The sequence below is a fragment of the Hemiscyllium ocellatum genome, chromosome 19, assembly GCF_020745735.1.
Source record: "Hemiscyllium ocellatum isolate sHemOce1 chromosome 19, sHemOce1.pat.X.cur, whole genome shotgun sequence".
NCBI lineage: Eukaryota > Metazoa > Chordata > Chondrichthyes > Orectolobiformes > Hemiscylliidae > Hemiscyllium > Hemiscyllium ocellatum.
Window position 1 is genome coordinate 20,864,911 of NC_083419.1, and position 22,336 is coordinate 20,887,246.

Sequence of the window (22,336 nt, forward strand, 5' to 3'; positions counted from 1 at the left end):
TTGTGGGAGGTGGGGACACGTTTTGGATCGGATTTGCTTGTCACCCCTGTGTAGTTTAAATTATGTTGGTTAGAAAGGCAGTTTCATCTTGACATTCCTTTTCCTTTAGTTTACTGAGATTTATGATACATGTGGCAAGACGTTGGTTTGCTCTTTTGGCTGGATGTCTGGTTGGTTCACCTCCTACACTGGCAGAGAGTACCATGAAGGACTTTAGTTCACATTCTCTCCCTATACCTGAGGTGTGGTGACCCACAGGTTAAGCTCACCACTAGTTGTCTCTTAATGAGAGAGCAGCCCTATGGTCTAGCCAATTTACCTTGACTTATGCATGTTATGCTAATAATCATCATTTTGCAATAAATATGGCAGTGGGGGGAGCATCTGTATCTTTGAGAAAGGCATCAAGATAAACAACTTAGCTTATAAAATCTGACAGAAAACCAGCAAGATGTTTTTAATATGCATTTTAAACATGTTTTTTAATGGAAAGGTATCTCTGCTTCAGCCATATTTTATACTCTTTTTCCTGCCCTTGAGCATACTAGTCTTATTTGCATTTGTTGCCCAGGACTTTTTTTTGGCAAACGCTACTTTATTTGAGATGTATTTTTAGTATTTTTATGCTTGTGGTTCTGTGCACTTGATCCTCATATGGGTTCCATTATCCATTTTACATGCACCTTAGAGCTGTCACGGTCTCTGATGGAAGCTTATTGGCATACTTGTATTACTATCTTCTGTTAAGTGGGCAGAAAAGAGCATATACAAATAGAAGAGAAATTAGATTAGGCAGTAAATGTTGGATGAGATATATCATTGCAGAGTATTCCACATGTTGCTAATATATGGGTAGGAAAAGTATAATAATCAAGCAGATGTCTTACTTACACCATAATAATTCAAACAGGTAAAGTGAAACAAGAACATTAAAATTGTAAAAATCAAATGATAAACTTAGTGATAACAATTTTATATTAAGTTTTGTAAATAATTGTGTTCACAAACAGCATATGGATGCATGGATATTGTTTTTTGTTTAGGTTATCAGTTTTGGCAAAATTTTCTGGAGTTGATTTTGCTTTTTAATAGAGTAGACGAGCTGACCATCTACCTTTTGGAGGTAGAATGTGACTAAGGTTTTGAGGGTTCATCCTCATTTGCATCAGTCTGGTGATCTGGGGGCTTTAAAGCAGGCATTTTGATGAAATGAAACTGGCTGGATTGCGGCCTGCCAGTGTAGATCCTCATCACCAAGAAGGTAAATTTGAGGTGGCATGCAGCTTCACAATCTCAGAGGGGATCCCAAATTATTCTTACGTGGCCTTGAAGAAGTCATACACAAAAATATTTCCGAACTTCCTTTCTCTTGGCCTCTTCATTTTGATTGCACTTGGAGATGATCAGAACTGCACAGTATACACACTAATCTGTTCCAACTTTAAAAGGCAGATTTTCATGCCAAAAAGAGCCTAATATCTGAAATGGGCAGACATTTTGCCTGGCAGTAAGGTCTTTACAATATTAAGTCAATTGTACCACCAGAGTTGATTATGCACAGTGTCAATTATCACCTCTTTAAAGGAAGTGAAATGCAGTTTTGATTCAATTGTCGCTTTGCATTTATCCAGAGGAAACCACACTCCAACAGCAAGATGGCCTCTAATATGTGCAGAGGGTGCCAAACTTGATGCAATATTAGTCCCTAGTTGTAAAAGGCAACAATTTTAAAATGTTGCTGTTAGCCATTAGAGGAAAACCTATTTTTGGTTGAGTTGGCAAGAATATTATACTTCCTGACAGAAATGGCTGCAAGGAGAAATGTAGACAAAAATACCACCATCACCTTGGAGGGTTGTTTTTACAGAGGATAGCCATACTAAAAGTGAAGATGCATGTTGGAGGAGACTCCAGAATCTGTCATAACCAAATTTACCATCTGCAGAAGTGCCAAAGTATAATCTCCTTCACTGACTTGCCTGTTCTTTGGCCAGAAAAAGTGTTCTCTTTATAGAAATGTTTCTGTCCTGCACTGGACATACAACTCAGTGATGCGATTTTGAATCCCTCCATTGTCACTTGTATTGGAATTCTGGGGAATTATCTCTTTATCTCCTTTTCCCAAATTCTGAAATCATTCAAAGTAACTATGCTTATCGATGATAGTGGTTACATTTCATGCAGTCTGGTCTAACAGTAACATGAAAGTAACAATTCTACCCTGCAAAGAAATATAATCACCATGGACTTACTCTTGGTTGTGGCAGTCAATGTAACATATGACTATTTCGTCTCTCAGGAAGCCCCATTCCTCTGTGAAGGCTTGTCTGCACAATGGTTACAGACCTTCTGTGGCCAGATATTTCTAATTTGTGTTCAGAAAGTCATTGTATTTAAGCACGCTCCTGTTAGGTGGCAGAAAAGTCTGAGTTTAAATCAGGATTATTGCATTTATGCATAACCTGGTAAAGCTAGATAACCAGTACCACATGATCTATCAGGATACCATTAAAACCCACTGGATGGACATCATTTAGCCATCCTGCCACCTCGAGCCAATTTGTTCTCCACGTGACTCTAATCAATTTGATGTCCTGATTTAAACAAGACCACGCTTTGAAAAGTCATAGGATCCTCTTACTTTTGAATGATGTCAGATGGCAAAAGTCCTACTCCAGTTCATGTCTCCTTTCCAATGGAAAAGCGAAACAGTTTCTGTAGTGATTGGAATGAGATCAGCCAAATTGACATCATAGAATATGAGTTCCTTGACTGGGGCTGTTAACCTGGCTGACAGATGTAAACAGGAGTGTCAGGGGTTCTGTTCATTCTAGGAACCACTTCGGAGCTAGGTGGATCTGCATCATGTACTACACAGGCATGAATAAAGGGTGACTTAGTGATAGAATATTGGTCATCATGGAGTTATTTCAGTTTCTATAAAACATCAGTTACATGTATTAAACAGGAACAATCTGCAAAGGCACATAGACCAATCAATTCTCGACCAGAAGGTGACAAATGGAGTAATAATTTGGGGGAAATGATTTTGATAGGAAGAATGGAGTCACAAAGTATTTTACAAAAAGATAGTGACTAGTAATTATTGGGATATAAAAGTATTTGTGGGTCTTAGCCCTCTGTGGAGTACACAAATCACCAGGCAGTTGACATACAGATCCATCAAAACATCGAGGAAAGCAATTGCCTTCTAGTTTCATTGCAAGAGAATTGCAGTATAAAAGTAAACCAGCTCCTGCAGCAATTATATAGAGCTTTGGTAAAACAGTCTTTGGAATAACAAATACAGCTTTGGTTTTCATCTACTTTCCTTAGATGGGGTGCAAACATGATTCAGTAGATTGATTTCTGGAATGGGAAGGATGTCCTGTGAGGATAGATTGAGTGGATTTCATCCACAAATTCTGGAGCTTAGAAGAATGAGAAGTAATCTCTTGAAATATACAAGGTTCTGAGAAAACTGTGAGCAACTCTCACAGATGCTGAGAAGCTATTTCCTGTCGGCAGGAGAGGCTAGAACTAGAACTTCTAGTCTCAGGATACATTAGGTCTGAAATGAGAATTTTCTTCAATTGGTATTGTGAAACAGGGAAACTCTTTGTCCAAGAGCCTTCAGTTTTTCAAAGCCTGGATCAATAAAACTGTTGGTAAAAATTGAAAGAAGAAAACTAGAAATAAAGCAAGAAAGTGGAACTGGGGTTGGGGTTTGGCCATGATCTTGCTTAATAGCAGTGCAGGCCTGAGCAGCTGACTGGTCTATTCCACATCCATCAAAGTTTCACCTGCACTTCCACTCATGTCATTTATTGTATTTATTGCTCGCGATGCGGTCTTCTCTACATTGGGGAGACTGGACGCCTTCATGCAGAGCGTTTTAGAGAATATCTCCAGGGCACCCACACCAACCAACCCAACCGCCCCATGGCTGAACATTTCCACTCCCCCTCCCACTCTGCTAAGGACATGCAGGTCCTGGGCCGTCACCATTGTACTCCCTCAGCACCCGACACCTGGGGGAAGAATGCCTTATCTTTCGCCTCAGAACCCTTCCACCCCAGGGCGTCAATGTGGACTTCACCAGTTTCTGCATTTCCCCTCCCTCCACCTTACTCCAGTTGCAACCTTCCAGCTCAGCACTGCCCTCATGACCTGTCCCACCTGTCAATCTTCCTTCCCACCTATCTGCTCCACCCTCCTCTCCGACCTATCACCTTTACCCCCACCTCTATCCACCTATTGCACTCTCAGCTACCTTCTCCCCAGCCCCCCTGAGACTTCCAGCCTCATTCCTGATGAAGGCTCTGGCCTGAGACATCAATTTTCCTGCTCCTCAGATGCTGCCTGACCTGCTGTGCTTTTCTGGCAATGCACTCAACTCTAATCTTGAGCATCTGCAGACCTCATTGTCTCCTGGTTCTATTTTTGCTCCCATTTCCCCTGATCTTGGCTTGGTTTATCTGATAGATATTTACATGCAGTAATCTGGACCAGCCAATTTGGATAGAAGTTTAATCTTGCAATCACCTTTCACAGCTCTTTGTCCAACCTGTACCAGAGCAGAAATTGCCAAGACTCCAGGGAGGCATGTTTTAAACTGAGAATTTCACCAAAAAGACAAAATGTAGAGTCCAATTATATAAAGCACAATGCTCCCTGCACAATCTTAAAAGCAGTGACTTCAGGCAAGACTGACAACTGTCAGTGAAGCAACAGTAACCTTATTAAGAGACACCTGAAAGCAAACAAGGGCAGTTTTCCATCAAAGACCATGCTGTTTTACGTAAGACACAAGTAGGAGCAGATTTGCAAACATCATATATTTAAAAGAGCTTGTGCATTCTTTTAACATAATTTTTAATCATAGAATGTTAAATCACAACATGGAAAATTGGGTGCATCTCAAATCTTTAAACAATATTGGACCAGGTTTTCGAGTAGAAACTTTACCTACAAGTGACAGATTCTTAGCAAATTTGAGACTCGTATGTTACCTCTGTGTGTAATATTCTACTGAACAGTTATTTAATGCATCTCTGCATATAGCAACTCGTAACAATCAATAACTAATACTTTGATAAAATATGATAAGATTTAGTTCAAAATGTTATTTTTGTTGTGTTTTGTGATGAGCTTTCCCATGCTATCATCCCAAAATCACTACATTAACTACATATTATGCCTCTCTTTAATTTACGACTCCAAAAGTGAACAGAAATCAAAGAGAAGTTATTTCCCTCTGTTGAAATACAAATTAAGTTTGCAAGTCAAGCAGCAAGTTTTGTACAGTCAACGCTGCAGTCAGTGGTTAACATTGCTGTCTCACAGCTCCAGGGACCTGGGTTCGATTCCAACCTTGGGCAATTGCCTGTGTGGAGTTTGCACATTCTCCTCGTATCTGTGTGGGTTTTCTCTAGCTGCTTCGGTTTCCTCCCATAGTCCAAAGATGTGCAGTTTAGGCGGATTGGTTATACTGAATTGTCCCGTAGTGTCCAAGGATATTCTGATGACATGGATTGGCCATGAGAAATGCAGGGTTATGGAAATAAGGTTGAGTGTCTGGTCTGTGCTGAAAATGTGTTGCTGGTTAAAGCACAGCAGGTTAGGCAGCATCTCAGGAATAGGGAATTCGACGTTTCGAGCATAAGCCCTTCATCAGGAATGAGAGAGAGTAGCCAAGCAGGCTAAGATAAAAGGTAGGGAGGAGGGACTTGGGGGAGGGGCGATGGGGGTGGGATAGGTGGAAGGAGGTAGGAAGGAGATGTGGCTGTGGTAACGAGTCTGTTTGAGAACGTGGCTGAAGAGTTTCTGTGCTGAGGAGATGACCTGGGGGGTGCAGTGAGAGAGAGACTCACTGAAATCCTTGTAGAGTCTGGTCTGTGTCTGGCTGGGATGCTCTTCGGAGGGTCAGTGTGGACCTAATGGGCTGAATGACTTACTTTCACACTGTACGGATTCTATCAACCACCAACTCCCATTCCATCAGCTGGTATAGTTCAGCCACAGTGAGCCACACATTTTCTGTGTTTGCCAGCACTGCATCTTGCCCACCCAGAACAAATGACATTGAGGACTTTGACTGCACCCACTCCAGGATTGATCCAGCTATGCAGGTCGATATTAGCAATCGCACATCCTGCAAAGCAGCGTAGACCGGGTTGGGCACTGAATGCCAGGCTGAACCTGATAATCAGTATTCTCAACCATGGGTCTCCATGTCCCTTTCTACCTGGCATTCCCTGGACAATCCATCTTGATTGACATATACCCATCCACCACCTCAAACTGAGACTCCACTCTCTTCCATAAGATAACCCCATGTGTCCTGTCCCTACTGTTTGGTGGTGCCTGCCATCAGGCTGGGCCACAGTGAAGGTGACCAGCTAACATCCCCCTTCACCCCCTCCCCACCTCCGCACCCAGCATCACATGTCTTTCCAAAGAGTAAAAGCTCTTCCCATTTATATATCAAGTATCCACCACCTCAGACCCCATGACACTGACTGCCCCAAGCAGACGACTGACCATGTCCAAACCCCTCAGCTGTATGTAAACATTTCCTGATGAAGGGCTTTTGCCCAAAACGTTGATTTTTCCTGCTCCTTGGACGCTGCCTGACCCGCTCTGCTTTTCCAGCACCACACTAATCTTTACTGTATGTGAACATTGCCATTGATTAAGTGTAGCAGGACCTCTCGCACCGCTCCCCCCCCCCCCCCCCCCCCCCCCAACTACACACACACAATCCCAACTGATAACAGTCCTCCACTTGACTCAGCTGAGGACTACTGCCCTTTGACTTTCAGACATAGACATTCAGTCAAAGCATGTGCAGTGTGTTTAGGCACATGGGCAGTTGGCACATGCTATAGGAATGGGATTGACATCACAAGATGCCATTGTACAACATGGCCATCCTCTGAACTGATATCTCCTGACAAGCATGACAAGCTGCCTGGATCTGGATCTCTGCTAAACAGCAAGTCAGGACAGAAGTATAGCTTCTCAGGGGTTTAGATGCAAAAGAACAAAGTGATGTAGGACTGCTGTGAGCATCCAGGTAGGTGTTAAGTGTGTGAGCACCAAGAAAGCAAGTGAATAGTTCTGGGATACAGCCTGTCCTTTCTGTAAGTTGGGTTCCTGTCCCTGTGCACAAATGTCCTTCCACCAGCATTGAAATGGGAGTTACTAGTGCACCACAAAGTGCAGCATTGAAGTAAGAATGTACTGTAAATGGATCAGTAGTCTGCAGGTGCTGGTATATGTCGGGTGGCAATGTGCAGAGAAATGTAGTGCAAGAGAGCATGTCATAGAATCTCTGCAGTGTAGAAGCAGGCCACTCAGCCCATCGGATCCACAATGACCTTCTAAAGCGTATCCCATCCAGAATCACCCCCTACCCTATCACCATAACCCTGCAATTCCCATGCCTAATCCACCTAACCTTCACATCCCTGGACACTGAGGGCAATTTAGCATGGCCAATCCACCTAACATGCACATCTTTGGAATGTGGGAGGAAACCAGAATACCGGGAGGAAACCCACGTAGACAGAGAGAGCTTGTGCAAATTCCACACAGACAGTTGCCTGAAGGTGGAATCAAACCCCAATTCCTGGTGTTGGGAGGCAGCTGTGCTAACCACTGAGCCACCATGCTGTCCTGAGACATTGTTGTTGTATGTCTAAGATAGATCTCCAGAGGAGCAAATGGTGAGTTGGAGATGCAAGGTACCCACTCAGACTTTCATAGAATCATAGAGTCGTAGAGATGTAAAGCACGGAAATAGACCCTTCGGTTCAACTTATCCATGCCAACCAGATATCCTAACCTAATCTAGTCCCATTTGCCAGCACTTGGCACATATCTCTCTAAACCCGTCCTATTCATATACCCATCCAGATGTCTTTTAAATGCTGTAATTTTCAGATGCCATCCAGTGGGCAGTAGAATGGAAACCCCTATGTAAATGAAGTACATTTGGTTGTAGTGAGGGTAGTAATGAGTGAAAATCCCCAGTATTAGGCCTCTCACGCTCACTAATAAGAATGTCAGCTTGCCGTTTGACATGCTGTTGGAAACTGTGACATGTTGCTTCATATGTCAAAAAAGGCCCTTCTTGATTTTGCATGCAATTCTTCCAAATTTCTTGCTGTAGTCCACATTGTTCAGGGTCTGGGAAGACTCTGCTCTTTCTGTATATTTATCATTTGCAATAGCTACACTTCACAGTCAGAGTTACAGTTGGATCCTGCTTTCATTCATTTATCTTATTGGAACGGGGTGTCTCCTGTGTAAACGAAGTAGTTATTTGTTTGTATTCTTTATATAGGCTTCAATATCAAGTTCAATGAAAGAATTTTGATAACAAATTTCTTCCGTAGAATGATCTCATTCACTATATCATTTGCAACCAAGCAGAAATGTGTTTGTCTGTTCTACTGGCAAGTTGCCAATGCTGCGTTTTTTTTTGTCAAAAGGTAATCTTTGATCTTTTTCCTGCCCAGTAATTGTTTGTTTGTCCTGCTCCCTCTACTGGAGCCTGGCCATACTGAATGCCAATTTTACTCCTGAAATGACTAACCATCCATGCAATACATGTCTGACTAACTCACTAAACTTTTGTTTGGTGACTGTCCAACTCTTGCCTTTGATTTTTCACATGTTTATAATAAAGGCCACATAAAAAAAATGTAGAGATGAAATCATCATTGAAATTGCAACATAAATGAAGGTCGTTCTGCTTATTGCACTTTTGCCAGTGCTAGCACTTCAGTTGCAGCTATCTATTCCCATTTCACTACATCTTTTTCAATTCTTTCATTTCAAATAATTACCAATTACCAGTTAAATTATGCTGTAGTCCCAGCCTTTGCTTTAGTTTCATTGTATTCTTCCTGTGTTTCTGGTACCAAAACCACACACAATACTCAGCCAATGTCCTGGACAAAATTAACATTGCTCTCTTTCTCTTGTTTCAACGCACGTTTTATAAACACAGATCTGTATCTCCCTTTTAAATTAACATTTACATCTATTGCTAAAAAGTATGGGCTGAAGATTTGATTGCATAAATCAGTTGTACTTTCCAAGTTGCTGTTTCATGTGCAGAATGGCATCCACTCCAGGTGCATATATTTCTGGCATTAGGTGAATTGGCTGAGCTAAATTGCCTGTAGTGTTCGGTGAAGGGGTAAATGTAAGGGAATGGGTCTGGGTGGGTTGCGCTTTGGCAGGTCAGTGTGGACTTGTTGGGCCGAAGGGCCTGTTTCCACACTGTATCTAATCTAAAATCTAATCTAGATGCGACAGACACCATTTAGGACAGAAATCTTCTGTGAGTGCTAGGAACACGTGCCAGAGGTTTGTGGAGTAGGCAGGTTATGGTATCAGTCAGCATACAATTCTGATTTGACTCGAATGGTGCCATTTTCAACCTCAGATCTCTAGCTAACACATGCTCTTAAACATGCACAGCTGAACATGCCTGTAACAGCAGGAAGGACCTCCCACTCTGTCCCCATCAGTACTCCTTAAGAGATCTGCAACTACTTTGAGGTTAGTTGCTGATTGATTGATTTGTCCTGGCTGTTGTTGAGCTAGCAGAAGTGTTTGCTGGATTGTACTGTTGCTTAAAGTTATTGACCTCTCCAGGGAGTAGATGACATGTGGTGAAGACCTTGATTTCCAGTTTCAGAATTCTGCTGAGAGCACTTGCTCTCTGTCATTGGTGAAGTAGTTTCTATCCCTCTTGGCCTACAGTGTGACAGAGAGAGTGCACAGAAGTGATATAGAAAACAGCCAAAGTAGATGAGGGAGAGTTTTCACAAAGAGGCCATATTATAGAAACCCTACATTGCAGAAAGAGGCCATTCTGCTCATTGAATTTGCACTGCCCCACCGAAGAGCATTTCACTCAGACCCTCACCCTATCCTCCTAACCCTGCATTTACCATGTCTAATCTACCAAGACTGCACATCCATGCACACTACAGGGAATTCAGCATGGCCAATCCACCTAATGTGCATACCTTTGAACTGTGTAGGAAACCGGATCACCAGACAGAACCGGTACAGACACAGGGAGAATGTGCAAAGTCCACACAGATACCACCCAAGGATGGAATCAAACCTGGGACCTTGGCATTGTGAGGCAGCAGAGCTAACCGCTGAGTCACTGTGCCACCCAAAAATCTACCAAAGATCTTTAGGGAACAACTCTGCTATTTCCATCTGACTATGGAACAGTGCATGCGTAATCTCTATTTAACTAAGGAAATCTTCAGTAAGATCTGGCATTTATTCAGGCAGACATGTGGCCTCAGAGCTTGGTGAGAACGGCATTGCCAGTGGCTGTAGAAGTGACTGTGACCTTCAACTCCTTGTTGTTGAACTCCTTCAAGCAGGGAGGAGCGAACAGGGAGCAGGGAGCAAGAAACAGTTTGTCTATCCACTGTTAGGCAAGGGATGTCACTGAGGCTGTGTTTGCGAAAAGCGAAGAATCCGTTGCATTCTGCCTCTCCATGGAGAAGCAGACAGTGAGTCCTTGGCTTCACTAGAGTAATAGGTTTCTGCATGGTGCAGGGTGACATTGATTGCGCAAACATTGCTCTGCTGGAGCTGAGTTCCTGAGATGGACCACAACCACAAAGCATTTCATAACCTCAGCATCCAGCTGGATTTCTCTTATACCCAGCAAATCATATTCATTCACTGTCACTATCCTGGCAGATGCCTTTATTCTGAAACTGGCCCAGTTTGCAAGCAGCATTTGAACCATCACAAGAAACTAGAGGATGATTACCAGGCAACAAAAGCTATGCACAAATAATAGAAGCAGGATGTGCTGGAGGAAGATCCAGCAATGTTAGGAAAGAGTGCAAACGGGTCTAATGTTTGGAGTTTGATATGACTTCTTCAGAATTATACTTGGCTCACATCTCTAACATGGAACCCATGCATACAGTGACAGTATTCATGTAATGAGAGCTACACTGACACAAAATGTCATCAAGTAGATTATTGGCCTATTTATGTGACACATTTGCTGTCTAGACTGTTTTGCAGGAGTCTTTCCAGCATTCTGGAGTAGAGTGGTGCTGGAAAAGCACAGCAGTTCAGGCAGCATCCGAGGAGCAGGAAATTCGATGTTTCGGGCAAAACCCCATCATCAGGAATACAGGCAGAGTGCCTGAAGGGTGGAGAGATAAATGAGAGGAGGATGGGGGTGGGGAGAAAGTAGCATAGAGTACAGTAGGTGAGTGGGGGTGGGGATGGAGATGATAGGGCAGGGAGGAGGGTGGGGAAGGTAGCAAAGAGTACAATGGGTGGATGGGGATGGGATGAAGGTGATAGGTCAGAGAGGAGGGTGGGGGAAGGTAGCAAAGAGTACGATGGGTGGATGGGGATGGATGAAGCTGATAGGTCAGAGAGGAGGATGGAGTGGATAGGTGGAAAAGAAGATACGCCAGTAGGTCAGGTCATGGGGACGGTGCTGAGCTGGAAGTTTGGAACTGAGGTGAGATGGGGGAAGGGGAAATGAGGAAACTGGTGAAGTCCACATTGATGCCCTGGGGTTGGAGTTTTCTGAGGTGGAAGATGAGGCGTTCTTCCTCCAGATGTCAGGTGGTGAGGGAGTGGCGGTGAAGGGGACCCAGGACTTCTGCGTCTTTGGCTGAGTGGGAGGGGGAGTTGAAATGTTGGGCCACAGGATGGTGTGGTTGATTGGTGCGGGTCTTTCCAGCATGTGTTGCCTTATGACTAACTCTGCTCTGCTGTAATCTGCACAACCCTGTCAGCATAAGAGCACATCCTTGCCACCAGGTATATGGTGAAGAGAAGAATTAAATAAAGGAGCGCAGCCATTACAGCCTCTTTATCTGACTGAGCTATCTGTGGTCAGCTCATTACACTGTGGTACCAGTCAACACAAACCTAATTCCCCATTCAACAACAATCTGACTTTCTATCAATGACTGGCCATCATAGCCTCCATGCTGAAATAAAAATCAGCATGAAACAAATATTCCAAAGAACCTGTATCAAACAAGCCATCCATTATTCCATTCAAAAGTTAGCTGGTCACACTTGTGCATTTCTTAAGTGTTGTTCCTCCTTTATTTGGCCCAGTGTTCCCAATGACTGCAGCATACCTGTTAGAAGGCTGTTGACTTTCAATGGAGTGGCCTGAGAGGAAGACATGTGTAGCCCCAACCCTAGAAGGTCGAGCTTCAGACTGTACCACCTTGGCTCGGAGTGTGGGGGGAGGGGGTGCTGGGGTGGGGGGCAGGGGGCAGCACTTGCCTGTGTTTGCTGCTTGGTATGTAACAGCAAGGGCATTATAGAATGACAGGGTCAGGAAAATGAATCCCATCTTTGCTGTCCTATCCTGCACTGATGCATTTGTAATATGTTAGAGAATAGATTATTCAACTGCTGTGACACCTTGAAAGCCCCTCAAAGGCTGGTACAAGGAGCCAGAATGGCATCAATTTGTGAATTTGTGGCAACACTCTGAGTTTGCACAATTTCAGGCAGAGTTTCTGCTGTGGTGCTGAATGGATTGTGCTGAAATGAAATCTGCGACAGCAGTCAGGGGCTGCTGCATAACTGATATGTCGACATGTGTGATCACACAACTAGCTAACAATTCTGTGTTGGGAATGGCTCAAAGCTCTGTGCAGGGCTGGTGTAGAACACCTCCACACTCCTTTATAGTGGAGCAGATCTACCTATATATTAAGCATTTCTGTGCACATTGATTTAAAAAATGGCCGATGATAAAGTCCTGAATCGCTAGTAAACTTTCCCTTTGTCCAGAATCGCAGAATAATTAAAAGATACAGAAGGAGGCCATTCAGCCCATCATGTCTGCACCAGAACATTTTGACCCATTGCAAATCTCCTACCTTTTCCCCATAACCCCTGTGCATTTCTTCTATTTAATTAATCGCCTCATGAGCTCTCGAATGGCTCTGTTAAACCTGCTATCACCACATTTCCAGATACTGCATCCTGGACTGTAACTACCTGCTGTGTGAAAAAGTTCTTTCTGACCTCAGATTTGCTTTTTTTTTGCAAATTATTGTAAACATGTGCTCATGTTTCTTGGTTCTTTTATGAGGGAACAGTTTCTCACTATCTACTCTGTCCTGGCCTGCCATGACTTTGTAAATTTCTAACAAATCTCCACTTGGCTATTTTGCCTCCACAGAATTCAGTCCCAAATCTATCCTCATAACTGAAGGTTCTTATCCCTTGAATCATTCTCATAATATAAACCTTATGTCTTAATTCAGCATAATCTCATTGCTCTTGTATTCAATGCATCTATTAATGAAGCCCTATTTTGCTTTATTAACAGCTGTCTCTACCTGGCCTGCCATGTTCGATAACTTATGCATATATACATCAAAATCTTTCTATTCATGCACACCCTTCAGAACAGTACCCTTTACTGGATACTATTTGGTCACGTTATATGAAAATCAATCACCTCACACTTCTCAAAATTGAAAATTGAATTTCATCTGCCATCTATCCATCGAGTTTGAGTAATGTGGAGTTGGACACTGCCCTTTTCACGGTTCACAGTTACTTCAAGTTTTCTGTTGTCTGCAAACCTCTGCATATCAAGACCTAGATCATTTATGTATGTTAGGAGAAGAAATCACCCCAGTAACTAAGCACTGAGATTGATGTCTCACCTGTGCAAATCCCCCCTCCTTCTAATCAATCCCTCTGAAATATGAGCACGATGAGTATGGGAGTGACAGTATTTCTTCATCAATCTACTCGTGCTCTTCTATCTTCATCCTCTTGTATTTTTAATAAGTGCTTGTCTAGCTGGTAGTTCTCATACATCTGAAAGGGTGGCTGTGAGAGGTCAGGTTGTGGTGGAGTGAACAAAGAGCACATGCTTACATCATGGTAAATCAAAAGAGATTGTGGAATGAAGGAAGAGGGAATAAGAAAGTTATGATTACTAGAGTCACCTTCGGTGATTTCAAACCCACCGCTGACCACAGATTATCATGACCATTTCAATAAGAGTGGGTACTGTCTGTTCCATTGAGGTGAAAACATGTAACTACATGCTGATCCTTGTCAGTCATGCACCACTGCCCATAGTTCTGTGCCTGTAAGAAGGAGAGAAGTGTGTTGATGACTGTAGTGCAATGGATGTGGATGACATGCACAGCCTGATGAGATAGTGAAAACTTTAATTAAAAAGGGAATCAGGTAAGTGGTTGAACTAAGGAAAATCCCCACAGGGAAATGAGAGTTGGGGTTGGGAGGTAGGTTTCAGTAAGACTAACTGGATTGCTCTTTGAAAGAGTCATTGCATACTTAGTGGAATGACTAGCCTCCTGTGCTGTCCAGTCCTATGATTCCATAATTTGATGAAGTGATCTCACCTGTGGAATTGCATCCCTATGTGAGGTTGCAAATGTGTTGCTGGTCAAAGCACAGCAGGTTAGGCAGCATCTCAGGAATAGAGAATTCGACGTTTCGAGCATAAGCCCTTCATCAGGAATAAGAGAGAGAGAGCCAAGCAGGCTGAGATAAAAGGTAGGGAGGAGGGACTAGGGGGAGGGGCGATGGAGGTGGGATAGGTGGAAGGAGGTCAAGGTGTGGGTGATAGGCCGGAGTGGGGTGGGGGCGGAGAGGTCAGGAAGAGGATTGCAGGTTAGGAGGGCGGTGCTGAGTTGAGGGAACCAACTGAAACAAGGTGGGGGGAGGGGAAATGAGGAAGCTGGAGAAATCTGAATTCATACCTTGTGGTTGGAGGGTTCCCAGGCGGAAGATGAGGCGCTCCTCCTCCAGCCGTCGTGTAGTTGTGTTCTGCCGGTGGAGGAGTCCAAGGACCTGCATGTCCTCGGTGGAGTGGGAGGGGGAGTTAAAGTGTTGAGCCACGGGGTGATTGGGTTGGTTGGTTCGGGCGGCCCAGAGGTGTTCTCTGAAGCGTTCCGCAAGTAAGCGGCCTGTCTCACCAATATAGAGGAGGCCACATCGGGTGCAGCGGATGCAATAGATGATGTGTGTGGAGGTACAGGTGAACTTGTGGCGGATATGGAAGGATCCCTTGGGGCCTTGGAGGGAAGTGAGTGTGGAGGTGTGGGCGCAAGTTTTACATTTCCTGCGGTTGCAGGGGAAGGTGCCGGGGGTGGAGGTTGGGTTGGTCGGGGGTGTGGATCTGACAAGGGAGTCACGAAGGGAGTGGTCCTTGCGGAACGCTGATAGGGGAGGGGAGGGAAATATATCCTTGGTGGTGGGGTCCGTTTGGAGGTGGCGGAAATGGCGGCGGATGATACGTTGTATGCGCGGGTTGGTGGGGTGGTAGGTGAGAACCAGTGGGGTTCTATCTTGGTGGCGGTTGGAGGAGCGGGGCTCAAGGGCGGAGGAGCGGGAAGTGGAGGAGATGCGGTGGAGGGCATTGTCGATCACGTCTGGGGGGAATCTGCGGTCCTTGAAGAAGGAGGCCATCTGGGCTGTGCGGTGTTGGAATTGGTCCTCCTGGGAGCAGATGCGGCGGAGACGAAGGAATTGGGAATATGGGATGGCGTTTTTACAGGGGGCAGGGTGGGAGGAGGTGTAGTCCAGGTAGCTGTGGGAGTCAGTCGGTTTATAATAGATGTCTGTGTTGAGTCGGTCGCCCGAGATAGAAATGGAAAGGTCTAGGAAGGGGAGGGAGGAGTCTGAGACAGTCCAGGTGAATTTCAGGTCGGGATGGAAACAGTCCAGGTGAATTTCAGGTCGTTGTGAGGCACAACTTTCAGGAAAGCAAGCCCAACAGCAAGATAAAATAGGGAAAGAAGTAAGATAAAGAGATTCCTCTCAAGACCTGATTACCTTTCTGTCTGGTTCCAGTAATGGAGTATGTATTGATTTACTGCTCAGGGTCTGTTCACAGGACATATTCAGTTGTTGCTGTATGCTAATTTAGATTTCTTTTGAGAATGGCATAATGAATGGCCAGACGCTAGGACTCACTTTCACTGAATATAATTATGTTCTATGTCAAAATAGTTCCATGTACACTGATACCTCGCAATGACCCACTCTAATCCAAACTTCCCTCTGTCATCAGAGCAATGTCTTGTCTATAATACTGAACAAAAGTGACCAAAAAGTAAACATTGTAAGCCAGATTTATAAGATCAACCATATCATACTCCACACAAAAATAAGCAATTCACCCTTGTGCATGCCCTTAATGTCTGTCTTGCTTGTGTCTTTGCCTGGCTCTCAAGCTTCCCCTTGATGCTATACTAGGAGCTCCAACATTGCAAATGGCTGTTCACTTCACCTGACAAAGGGGCAATGCCCCAAACATTTGTGATTTCAAATAAACCTGTTGGACTATAACCTGGTGTCGTCGTCTGACTTCTGACCGTACAGGATGAGTTCAACGACCCTAGTCCAAGACAACCCAGTGTGGGATTGCACCATCTTGGCATGGGTGCCAGTGTAGCTGGCTGACATATAATACCAAGGGCATCTTCATGCTGCTTGACAGTGACTGCTGGCTTTCTGCCAATGTGTCAAGCATCAAAATGTGCACATTCATCAGTCTTTCTCTTTGGACCGCTCCACCTGGATACTCTCTTGTGTTCTCTGCAATAGAACGCATACTCAACCTTGTTTCTGCATCATCACTGTCTTCCTGCTCTTCCAAATCCCTTTTCTTTCAATACGACTTGACCAGGTTGTGATTTGTGAGTACCTCAATGAAGAAAGCCACCAAAGTAATGTTGTTGGGGGGGTGATGTGAAAGGTGTACAGAATGCCGATGGTGTAGGTCAAGTCGGGTGAGAGTGGAAAAACAAGAGATGCAGTTTACTTACACCACCTGGGGGCAGTAAATCAGAAAAGAATTGCAGGACGAAGCAGAAGAGGATGTGAGAAGGTGGGTCAGCTGTAGATGTGTCTTCACTTATTCAAAAGCTGCCAATGGTCACAGCCTCCATCCCCAAATATCATTAGCAGTTTGGTTTATTGTTCAGACTATCCTTCCCCAGGCATTTCCAGCAGTTATTGCAGCACATGAGAAATATCAGCAGTTAGGAACTGGATTGCACGGTGTCTCAGTGATTAGCACCGCTGCCTTACAGTGCCAGGGTCCTAGGTTCAAGTCAAGCCTTGGGTGGCTGTCTATAAAGAGTTTGCACATTCTCCCAGTGTTCTGCACGGGTTTCATCTGGGTGCTCTGGTTTCTCCCAAAGCTGTGCAGGATGGGTTGATTGGCAATGCTAATTTGCCTATAGTGTCCAGGGATGTGTAGGTTAGATGGGGTGGGTCAGGATGGGATGCTCTTCATAGAGTCACTGTGGACTCAAAGGGCCAAATGGCCTGCTTCCTCACTGTAGGGATTATATGATTCTATGAACCGTTATAATGTATGCCACTTCCAGAAAGACTTGGAATCATAGAGTCATAGAGATGTACAGCATGGAAGCAGACCTGTCGGTCCAATTTGTCCATGCCGACTAGATATCCCAACCTAACCTAGTCCCACTTGCCGGCACCTGGCCCATCTCCATCCAAACCTTCCTATTCATATACCCTTTCAGTTACCTTTTAAATGTTGCAATTGTATTAGCCCCCTCCATTTACTCTTGTCGCTCATTCCATACATGTACCAACCTCTGTGTGAAAAAGTTGCCCTTTAGGTCTCTTTTATATCTTTCCCCCCTCACCCTAAACCTATGCCCTCTAGTTCTGGACTCCCCCACCCCAGGGAAAAGACTTTGTTTATAGAATCATGAGAGGCATGGATAGGATAAACCTATATAAGGTCACCCCTCAGCCTCCGACACTCTAGGGAAAACAGCCCTAACCTATTCAACCTCTTCCTGTAGCTCAAATCCTCCAACCCTGGCCACATCCTTGTAAATCTTTTCTGAACCCTTTCACATTTCACAATGTCCTTACGATGGGAAGGAGACCAGAATGGCACACACTATTCCAAAAGTGGCCTAATCGATGTCCTGCAACATGACCTCCTAACTCCTGTACTCAATACTCTGACCAATAAAAGAAAGCACTTCAACTGGCAAACAAAATGCTATATTAATAAAGGCATATTACCCATTTCGGGCAGAGAGGTAATGGTATGCAACCAATAATCTTTAATTTAAAAATAGAATCCCAAGATATCAACCCATTGGAACCATTTATACAGCATCCAACTAATTTTGAAAAATCTTAAGGTTCAACAAATGCAGTCAGTAGTGATTGCAAACTGTACTTATACTTGAGGACAGTTAAGAAAATTTTACTGGAGGAAGATTTGTACATATTATTTTCAAAAACATTTTAATTAAAACTCATTTTTTGTATACATCATGTTTCAGCTATTTAATCAGATTGACTTTTTAATATGATTTCAAGATCTGTAAACAGCTAATAAGCTGTAGAAAAAAGTATTTGAAATGATTTTGGATATTTATCTAAATATTAAAATGCTAACTGCTTGCATGTGATCAGTGTACTGAATTCCAAGGTTTATTCTTCATTCTTAGAGGCATGTATCAGTAATAAAAGCACATAGTGTGCTTTGTAAAACTGTGGGGTCTGGCAGTGATCACTGGTATAGATAATGAAAGTTTCATTCAGTTAGATGTTGTTTTCCATTATCTTTTGATGATATTGTCAAGGATTTTTACTCGACCAGTTAAACTTTGGCATAACTTTCCTGCATTATGCAGTCAAAACATCTGACAGCTGTCTGCAGTCGGTGTGATAAAAGAATTGCAAAGTCACATTGCACAGAAGTGGAGATTCTTTTGACAGCTCTTATTAGTGAATTTCCTATAGTTTCCATGAAGGTATTTCATTCCATTGATCATAGACCACAAAAATAGCTTAGGTGGTTGATTGCACCTGCCCAAGAGAGACTTATAGCAGGACTGTTTATATTTAAAACCTTTTTGAATAGTAATTGCCCTGAGGCCATTTGTCTTTTGCAGACTATCCTGGAAGTCATTAGTATATCCAAGCAGAAAGAATTTCAAAAATTATAATAAATATGTATAATTGATTTTATTTTAAAGTAAACAAGTTGGATGCATTTTCAGATCATATCAAAAGATAGTATGAGTACCAAACACAACAACAACTTATAGAAACAGAGCAAAACTTTGCAGTTAAAATCTTAATTTAATGACAAAGTTGATTTAGAGAAACCTCCATTTCAGTTATCATCTAAGTTCACATTTAATATGTTTCTGATGATATTTTGATTTTGGAATGGCTATTCCAACTTTACAAGCCAATTGCATGCAAAATATGTTTTAATTGCTTTTAAATATTATGGGAATCTCATGTTTCTGAATTATTGGTCTTACTTAGTTCTACCAAAAAATCAGAATCTTTACTGTTACTGAGGCTGAGGATGAACATCCCTTTGCTCAAGAAATTGTCCCAGTCTAAAAGGGATCGTTTTGTTGGACAGATATTTACATTTGGCTAAATTCCCTGTGCTTATCAATGTCACCCCAGAGCCTGTGATAAAGTCAAATAGATACATTGACACAGGAAATCTATTAAAAATATTTAAGTGAACAGAAATGGTATTCCCCTGATACAATATGTGATTTATCTCAGCATTACAAAGGAACATTATTAATACCATGTACCGAGAATAACTAAGGGTGACCATCAGAAAATGTGGTGTAGAACCAGCTCACATTACAATTTTGTTTGTCACCTTATTTCATTTCCCTGCATGGAAAATAAGCATATACACGCTCACTTAAAAGGATTTGTTGAAAATACAAAAAAAATTCTCATTGTATAATTAATTGCTATCAATCATTAGTTCATTTCACAGACACTCCAAAGTATTGCTGTGTAAAAGTAATTTTCAGAATATTTGTACAATCTGAATAATATAATTGACATTCCAAACTTGATATTAAAATGAGCATCAAAGAATTCCAGAATTAAATTTTTCCCATTTGATTTTTGTTAAAACTATGTCACGTCCTCAGTTGCAGGATGTTTTCAATGTAATTATTAGTTAACAGAGTTCAATGCAAACAGCCAAATTGAAATGTTGCATCTAACGCAATCTTCACTTCATTTTTATTTCCTAGAGATCTCAGCATGAACAATATTACTGAGCTGCTGCAGAATGGCCTTTTCAACATGTATTTCCTTGAGGAGCTGTAAGTATTACAATGCTGCTCTTAGTCTGAAGCAGAATAAATATATTGAACCTAGTTAATTATAAAAATGGTTGCCTTGGGTAACTGATTGGTGTATGTTAAACAAAGTTACCTGAAATAAGTAATGACATGATAAAGTGAAATGACTAACAGTAAATCAATAATCCAAATGAAAATGGGATAAAGGGATAATGCAGGAAAGTGGAGATGAGGGTAAAGATCAGCCATGATCTCACTGAATAGTGGAGCAGGCACAATGGGCTCATGGCTAACCTCTGCTCTATTAAGTTAAAATGATCCATATGGCTTCTTTACAAATAACTTATTAAACTTTTCTTTCCAAACTTGTCCTCTCCTCACTAAAGGTGCTGGCTCACAATAAACTAAACTTTTATAGGTTCTATCAGGTACCTAGGACTTCAGCGAAAAACCATACTTCATTAGTCAATTAGATTGTGTTGTTTACAATCTATTTTGCTGTAAGAGCTGAAGGTGAGCTTGAGCCCACTCTTATCCAATGTGCTGACACATGTAGTTCCCAATGGGATCTTGAGTTGGAATGATCATTTGCCTCACTTCTAAGCTTAATCACATTGAGATCAATTGTAGTGCTTTCAGTATCATGTAAACTGGTATCAGTTAACAGTACAGATGAAACAATAAGCCTGTAGCCTTACTATTCAGCATGGCTCAGTACCACATTACACTGTGTAATTTATCCAGTGACCCATGAAGACTAACCTCTACAGTTTATTTTCAAGCAGATTGCTATTCACCAGGCGATGTAAGGGAGCCAGCACAACATTCTGTATGTGGGCAAAGCAATCAGCCCATAAAAAAGTGCATGCTGCCTTAACCCAGAAATACAACTGCAACTTTGAAACAAAGTGATAGAGAAACAGTTTTCACCTCCACGCGCAGTGGGACCAAAATAAAACAGTTGCTTGTCCTGATGCCTTATTAGTGAACTGTGTTCATTCTGATTTTTCTGGCAGTATCACATGTGGCAGCTGGAATTCCTGTCAGAAATAGGTACATTGCACATTCATATAAATTGGGGTAATTTAGGGGCCCACAAACCATAGTCAGTACACGTGAGGAGACAACCAGTTATAGAAACACTGAAGAGGGATTTTCAGCCATTACATTCCCTTGGCATGTCTGGGAAGAAAAAGAGTAAAATCAAGCAAGTGTCTGTTCCCAAATTTCCTTCTGTTAGGCTTGGGGAGGGAACAACTAGTAACATTTGCAGGAGGCTGAGTGGATGTAGAGTGGTGAGTCAGTAATGGGCCTCAGCAATTGTATCTTTTGTCATTGGACCCTGTGATTTTGAGGCCTAAATGATATTCTTGAAGGTGGATTTTTTTCTGCCTGTGCCTTAAAAGACAAAAAGCTTGGGAACCTTCTGCACTATAGCTACAGAAGTGATTAATGTGAGTAAATGATGCTTGTGGTAAATGTTATATTACAGCAAGAAATAAACAAACTTCCAGCTGTGTGCACAGATATGCACAGAGAGATAGCTAGCAACTCAATGACTGGGTGGCCTCAGATTCCATCAATCTCATTTTCAGTGATGAGATAAAAATCTTACTTGCAAAACATACAAAATTGAGAGTGCTGTATATTGATCAGAATCTAATAGCATCTACCAGACTGTGCCATGTTATATCCTTCATGAGTCCATAGGATGACACTTCTATTTTCTTTATAGGGAAGCTCACATCATGTGAAGCTACACGGCCAAGTCAAATAGCAGCCCTGTTTCCAAGCAAAGCTAGATTAATGGTGCATATAAAAATATATTTAAGGAACTGAATGTTGGGAGTAATTATCATCTCTATACAAGTTCATTCCATGAGTGGTCTGCCATTTGTCATTGACTCTAAAGTCCTAAGCGAGGTGGTGCACGAACAATAATGGAATAAAAAGCCTGAAACTATTAATCTGATTTATACACAAAAAAAACTGGTGCAAGTAAGGCCTGGCAGCTGAAGTAGACAATTTAGCCAAAAAAGATAGACTTAGAATTGCTTTAAACTGAATGCCCAATTTCTATCTTAGAATGTGGAAAATAGGTGTTTTCTAACAAAGAGTGGCTTAGTGTATCGTGGAATATAATCCAGTTGGTGGATTTTTACCACAAT

General features: G+C 42.5%; 1 protein-coding gene across 1 annotated transcript in view; it reads left to right on the forward strand.

The window, feature by feature from the left end:
* Positions 1–22,336, forward strand: part of LOC132824657 (leucine-rich repeat-containing G-protein coupled receptor 5-like) — a 159,466-nt gene that overhangs the window by 32,242 nt on the left and 104,888 nt on the right. Inside the window, exon 2 of the mRNA XM_060839292.1 lies at positions 20,118–20,189. Coding sequence (XP_060695275.1) covers positions 20,118–20,189 — 72 coding nt within the window. The remainder of the gene's footprint in view (positions 1–20,117; positions 20,190–22,336) is intronic.